The sequence below is a fragment of the Plectropomus leopardus genome, unplaced genomic scaffold, assembly GCF_008729295.1.
Source record: "Plectropomus leopardus isolate mb unplaced genomic scaffold, YSFRI_Pleo_2.0 unplaced_scaffold14359, whole genome shotgun sequence".
NCBI classification, from domain to species: domain Eukaryota; kingdom Metazoa; phylum Chordata; class Actinopteri; order Perciformes; family Serranidae; genus Plectropomus; species Plectropomus leopardus.
In genome coordinates, this window is record NW_024615345.1 from 1 (window position 1) to 7,135 (window position 7,135).

Genomic DNA, 7,135 nt, shown 5'->3' on the forward strand with positions numbered 1-7,135 from the left:
AAAGTGCTTCACAATAAAAGAAGTGTAACATGACGTGGTGATAAACAAGATATAAGAGTCAAAGTCAAATGTACAGAGAAGTAAAAACAGCACAAATAACAGAATTGGTATGAAATAATAAATACAAGAGTTACATTAGACAATCCACATGACAGCTGGTATAATTGAGTGTTTTAAGGTCTGGGGTCTAGGTTTTTTTTGCCACTGTTCCATCTGGATGAAACGTCACATTTGCAAAATACCTCGGTTTACACAACACATCAGAGGATTTGGGCCCTAGCACTTTAAGACAATATCTAGTCTGATATCACAGTGCCAAAATAGTGTCGTTATATTGCCCAGCCCAGTGCTTTGGTCCTGTTCTCTTATCAACTGCCTTGCACAAAGCTCAATGTGGGGTCAATTTCATTTTGATTAACAAATAGATACAAGAAACAAAACCAAAATACTTTGTGAAACACAAAGCTGTGCCAGTGAGCCAGCATGATCAGTACCAGGGATGTGGAACCTGCACACTTAGTAAATAGAGCTGTTACTAATATTAGTTACGGAAAATTCAAGTTTTTACCATAACAAAGGTCAACAGCAATGTTCTCAGTTCTGGGTACTACTGTGTAGTTTGGTCAAATAATTGAGATTAAATACCTTGCTCTAAATACTCCAAACTTTTGTTTATACATCAACGTATTCATATTTATACTTTATTTTGCAGCATCGGTGGTCAAGATTTGTAAAAAGTAAGCCAGCTATCATGGTGGTATCATGATCAGGAGAAAATTAAGGTAAAGCTGAAATTTTGTATTTATATGTGAAATATTTTGTATTTTACATGTTTGCAGTACAGTATCAGTGCCATCACTTGCTCCTTTTTCTTTTTTAAATGATTTTTGTAGCAGTAGTGATCTTCGTTCGTGAAGGAAGAACCGAAGAAGAGGAGGCAGAATGGCAGAGGCAGAAGAAGGCAAAATGAAGGTAAATAACAGTTAAAACAATTAGCATTTTACAGGATGATGCTCCTGTACCTTAATCCATCCAACTGCCAATTACAAAAAGAAAACAGAGAGATGACTGGTTGCTCTGTAGACTACAAACAAATGTAGGTCACGAAATTGTATTGGGTGCTCATGGAAGACTGGAAACAACAGGGTAAACGACAGGGAAATCCAGGCTCTCCAAAAATATGTTTATTGTAGTGGCCAAATCGTGAAAAAAGCCAACATGTTTTGATCAAACACCAGTCTTCGTCAGGGCTTCAAAAACATATGCATTGTGGATGTAGCCCCACCTACATAGCAGCAGGAGCCAATAACAAATGATCATGTAACCACATGATTGAATGACAGGTAAAAACATAATGATGACAAAATATAATGACTAAAAGGAGCATGACATCAGATGAGTCCCACAAAACAGTTTATAAATATGCAAATATATACATACATGCATACATAAACACACACATACATATCCATACACCTATACCCACACACACAATACATCCATAATGCAAAAGGCTGTGAATAGACAACTCACAGGAAATGTGAAATCAATGTCTTCATTAAAGGCCAGGATACCTACAAGCACCCAGCTGCTAATGATATATTTGATTTGTTCAGCATGTGTGCTGTATGTGGTAATGAAAAACGGATGAGACTGATGTGACGGCTGATGCCTGGTGTTCTTCTGCAGAAGTGAGCGACGCTCAAGGTTGTCAAAAGCCTGATTGACAACCCTAGGTTTGTAAGCTCTGTTAAGAAAGTGATATGACATAGCCTCAGCCTGCTCAACAAAATCTGTCTCAATATCACAAATATGTCTAAAATGTTGAAATTGGCCATATGGGATGTTAGGAGGGTTGGGAACCATATGATTTCATGCTCCTTTTTGTCATTACATTTTGTCCTGTTTTTACCATTCAATAATTCTATCATTCAATCATGTGGTTATGTGATCATTTTTTATTGGCTCCTGCAGCTACGTAGTTGGGGCCATATCCACAATGCATATGTTTTAGAAGCCCTGACAAAGACTGGTGTTTGGTTGAAGCACGTTGGCTTTTTTCATGATTTGGCAACAATGATAAAGGCTTTTAAATGTAATTCCTCCTTGTTTTTCACACTTTTGGAATGCCTGAATTTGCCAATTACACAACTTTGTAAAATGTGTTAACTTTTTTGTGCATTATAACACTTAATACTTCAACACTGAATGCGATCAACAATTGTTGTTACAGTGTGCTGTAATTTTAGTTGAAAATGGGGTAAAACATAACAGCATTTTTTATTTTAGAGTCATGAGGAGGATCTGTCACCTGAGATCAAGGATTGGAGTAAACATAAAGTGAGAGAATGGGCTCTGAAGTTGGATGATGTGGATGACAGATTTGCAGAGATTCTGTTTCAGCAAGACATTTCTGGACCCAGTCTTCTGCTTTTGGATAAAGAGGACTTAAAAGAAATCGGTGTGACTTTAGGACCAGCAAAACTTATTATTCAGGCCAGAGATGAGTTAGTGCAATTAAAGAAAGAAGAGCCACTAAGTTCTACAAATCAGCCTGGGAAACCTTGCAAACCTTATCCATTCTGTAGGTACCATGATACCTATAGATACATGGAGAGCAGCATCCTTGATATTACAGAATCAGGCCCGTCTGACTTAATTGAGCCATGCCACGAGTATAAAGCTTTCATCAACACAACAGATGAAACTGAAATGATCAAGTTCACAGAAGAGACAATTCGTTTCGCAGCTGCCTGCATGAATAGCCGTACCAATGGCACCATACATTTTGGAGTAGGAGATGAGCCACACTTCAGGCATGGCCAGGTCTTGGGAGTGGTTGTTAAGGACAGAGAGGCTTATGCTAAGGAACTGAAATCTGCTATTGATGGCTATTTTGAGTATAAACACAAACAGACTGCTCAAAATTGCATCAGACCGCCACGATTTGTTGGGGTTCTCAATAAGAATATGACATCATCAGACAAATGTGTGATAGAAGTGGACATAGTTCCTGACTCTACATTGTGTGAAGAAAACTTCTACCACACTTTCAACATGGACACAAAAAAATCAAAGAAAAAAGCAAAAGTTAAAGAAACAGGCACAAATGAAACAAAAGCATCAAAACAATTCTTTGTCAGAGATGGCGGTAGCAGCAGGGATCTCCTTGCAGCAGTCAAACTTACAGAGCACAACCAGTTTCTTGAAAGTATGGCACAGAGATCACAACTCCGAAAAGAAGCTGAAGAGAAGCACCTCAGTGTGATAAAAAGTGGTACCCAAGGCTCCAGATTAAGTCAGATGATCACTGGTGGAACCCTCTCTTTAGATAAGTCACACTTTGAGGGGTATGTGATAGTAACTAACAAATCACATTCAGTCCAGTTTCAGTCACTTGAATTTCTTGTAGAGCTCAACCCAACAGCATTTTTGGACTTTGATCCAGAATCAGCTGTACATGGGTTACAATGTCACTTTGAACAGCAGAGTACAGTGAGTGTACATTCACCAGCACAGTACAAAATCACTGAAGGAGTTGAGGACATTGCAAACAAGCTGAAATTAACTCGAAACACCAGCTGGGTGTTATGCAATGGAGGTATTGAGGATGAGGCACCTTCAGACATAGACGAGTGGTTGATGGACAAGGGAGCGTCTGTTCGAGATGTGATTTCTTTCTTGTGCCGGAAAGATGTGCTTCCAAACAAGAGATTTCTTGTCATATTCCTACTTTTGTCAACAGTGAGTGAGAAGATGGACCCTCTTGTTGAGACCTTTACCACATTCTTGCAAGAGCTCAGAGGCACAGATCAAATCCTTTGTATATGCGACAATGAAAAAGCATTTACCTCCTGGGTGGGCCTTATTGAGGCTCGTTGTGGAATCAACATCTCTCATAGATGCATATATGAGCTAAGTTTTGCTGAAGTCAACGGCACTGTCCTCAGTCTTTTGTCAAAAAACCGTAAATCCAGACATTTTCTGCCCTGTGGTGGGAGAGGCAGAGTGCTCCTTGAGAGGAAAGAGGAGCGGAGCCTGAATACCTTAGAGGTCCTTTGCGTGAACCAATGCGAAGGAGGAAATGAGGACAAAATTGCCATAGAAGAGAACTTCTACAAAGGGGGGAAAGTGTCATGGTGGAATTTCTACTTCTCAGAGCAGCCTGGATCCACACCATTTATCAAACGGGACAAGTTTGACTTCATCATGAACACAGTCCTGCCAGAGTTGTGCTCCCTGAACAAAGCCTGTGTGTTGTTCAATCTCATGCATGTGCCTGGATGTGGTGGGACAACTTTGGCAATGCATACTTTATGGGCTCACCGGGACAGATTCCGATGTGCTGTCCTCAGAGACAGCAGTGCTGACTTCGCTGAGGTCGCTGAGCAAGTGGTCAAACTTTTAATATATGACCATGGGGAGCGATTACCAAGGCTTCCTGTTTTGTTGATGATAGATGATTTTGAAGATAAAGAAAAGGTGTTTGACTTGCAGCAGCTCATTGAAAAACAATGTGCCAAGGAAAACATTCAGTCTAAGTCTGCACAGGTCATTCTCCTGAACTGTATGAGGTCAGAGCTGTCTGAACAGACTGAACCAACCGAGGACACAGTATTTATTGGAAACAGTCTCTCTGAGATGGAGCAGAAACTGTTTGAGGAAAAACTTATAGAAATAGAGAAGACACACAAGAATGCAGAAACTTTCTATGGGTTCATGATCATGAAGAAAAACTTCAAGACAGAGTATGTTCAGGGTGTGGCCCGCAATACCTTGAAGAGCTTCAACATAAATCAGAAAAATGCACAACTCTTGTCTGTTCTAGTTCTGTTGAACGTTTACTGCAAGGGTGCCTCTCTCTCCGTCTCTCTGTGTGAGGAATTTCTTGGTCTTCAGCCAAAACCAGTTTGTGGAACCATCAAAGTGGAAGAAGGATTTGGGAAATTTTCCACCTTAGTTACCACCTGCTCAGTTGAGGGTAAGGTGGTTTTCAAAGGTGTGAAAATGATCCATTCAAGTATTGCAAATCACTGTTTGCAAGAACTTACGACAAAACACAATGTGACCAAGGCTGATATTACCGACCGTCTGCTGACCACAGACAAGTTTTATGAAAGCACACAAGGCAAAGACAAACTCCTACAAGATGTTCACCACATTTTGGTCAAGAGAAATTTTTCCGATGAGGAATCTAAGTTTGCGCCACTAATTCAACACATTGCAAGTGAAACCCCAGGACTGGAAGAGATAGTGCTGCAAAATGCATCGAAAAGATTTGAGAAAGATGCAGTTGTCTCTCAGTTACTTGCCAGGTACTATTACCTGAAGAAGAAGAATTTCTCAGAGGCAGAGGTTTGGGCAAAAAAAGCAAGAGATCTTTCCAAAGACAACTCATTCTTTGCAGACACATCAGCACAAGTTATCAAGCATGAGCTGAAGAATGCGATCACAACCTTCAAAGAAGAAACTATTAGTCCAGAAAAATTAGACATGTTTCTTAAAATGGCCCAGTCAGCAATAGAGGCATTCAAAGAAACACAGAACCTTGCAAAGAAGGAGTCAATTCAGAGATTACAAAGCAAAACAGACAACTGCCCTTTTAATTCAGCCGGGTGCCTGGGAGAGATCCAGGTTGGAGTTCTTGTCATTGATGTGCTGGCGAAGACCCCCATCTTTTCTTCTGACAATGTCCGCCATGACATTATGAGTGCAGTTCTCTCTGGAGAAATGAAAGTTCAGGATATGGAGACAAATGATAAACGGCACCACAAACACACAAACTACTACAAAATTCTCAAAGACTACCAGGATGTACTTTACAACCTCAGATACAGAATGAAGGTGAACTTTAATTTCCTTGACAATTTCTTTGTGAACTTGGGATCCAGATCTGGAATGAAAGACAGTCGTGAGCAGATAACCCAAAATGAGCTTTTCAGATGTTTCAAACAGTATGCAAAGCTTTTCTGCAAGACAGATTCTGCAGCACTTTTGAGGAATAAAACCATGCCCAACATGCTGAAACTACATGAGGCAAGACAGTTCCTGGAAATGCAAAAAGCTGATACCTACTCTGGGATTCTGAGTTGTCTGTCAAATGACATCCCACCTGAAATAATGATGAAGATTGCCAAACAGTATGCTTTTGTTTGTGCACATGAACGTAGGCCAACTGTGAGGGAGAGAATCAACTTCATCTTCTTCAATGTTGTGTTGAGTTGCATCAAACTGGCTTCGCCATACTTAGCGGCGTACCAGGACTTGATCAGTCTCCTTCGCCAAGTTCTGCAGGAGCAAATCCCATTGGATGAGAATTTGCCACTGCTCTTCATTGCAATTGTGCTGTTGTGGCCACAGCCGCACCGTCAGACATGGAGAAACCTAGGGGAGTACATCTCACAGATAAGGACCTCTTACCACGTAGTGATGAAGGAAATGTACAATGGCAAAAGGCCCATCATCCATTTCTTCCTGGGGAAGAAGCAGGGCTATGAACGACTGGTCCACTTAGGGGAGATCAAAAGCTACTTCACAACTGGGCAGGAAGAGTTTGCCTCCATGTGGGAAAATGGCAAAATATGGAAAGACAAGAAGGTGGAGGATCGCCTCTGCAGGTTAACTGGGGAGGTGAAGAATAGATTGATACTGGCAGATATCTCAGGCCTGAAGCTCGAGGTCACCCCAATGTTTCAAAGTCAGCTCAGTGGGTTTGCCCAGGGGTCTACAGTGTCATTCTTTATCGGTTTCTCAATGATGGGCCCTCTTGCACTTGACATCAACTAAACTTTGAAAACAGCCTGTTCCAACATACTGTCGCTTTCAACCAGTTATTGTGGATCCATCTTTATGATACACCCTTGTATACTTTGGAAAGTGAGTTGCGAAATTGATGAATGTCGTGCTATGTGACATTTTTGTGTGTATCCCTGGCACTGTGCGTTATGATATTGATGTTTTGTAAAGGAAACATTTGTCAACCTTGAACTCAAACTCTTTAAAATGTCTTACGTTGAAATTTGTACTGTAGCTCAGAAGTCACTGTAAATAAGTTTTTTTTCACTTGATTTTTTTTTTACATAATGAAATAATCTGACATCTGAACAATTACATTTTGTCATGTTCTGCATTAACT

The 7,135-nt window shown here is 40.5% G+C and overlaps 1 protein-coding gene across 2 annotated transcripts; it reads left to right on the plus strand.

The window, feature by feature from the left end:
* Nucleotides 1-681: 681 nt before the first annotated feature.
* Nucleotides 682-7,122, plus strand: LOC121964181 (sterile alpha motif domain-containing protein 9-like). Of its 2 annotated transcripts, none has more exons than XM_042514394.1 (3): nucleotides 682-782; nucleotides 897-972; nucleotides 2,290-7,122. In XM_042514394.1, exons 2-3 carry the CDS (start codon nucleotides 943-945, stop codon nucleotides 6,784-6,786), a joined length of 4,527 nt encoding a protein of 1,508 aa, XP_042370328.1. In that variant the 5' UTR covers nucleotides 682-782; nucleotides 897-942; the 3' UTR covers nucleotides 6,787-7,122. The 2 variants fall into 2 exon arrangements, with proteins under 2 accessions (XP_042370328.1, XP_042370327.1); XM_042514393.1 differs by having other exon boundaries at nucleotides 693-782; nucleotides 894-972.
* Nucleotides 7,123-7,135: the final 13 nt, after the last annotated feature.

Excerpts from the sequence above, each read along its gene's own strand:
- LOC121964181 (XM_042514394.1), top strand. The coding sequence starts at position 943 with ATGGCAGAGGCAGAAGAAGGCAAAATGAAG. Across the intron at positions 973-2,289 it reads CAGAAGAAGGCAAAATGAAG|AGTCATGAGGAGGATCTGTC; the intron begins GTAAATAACAGT and ends TTTTTATTTTAG.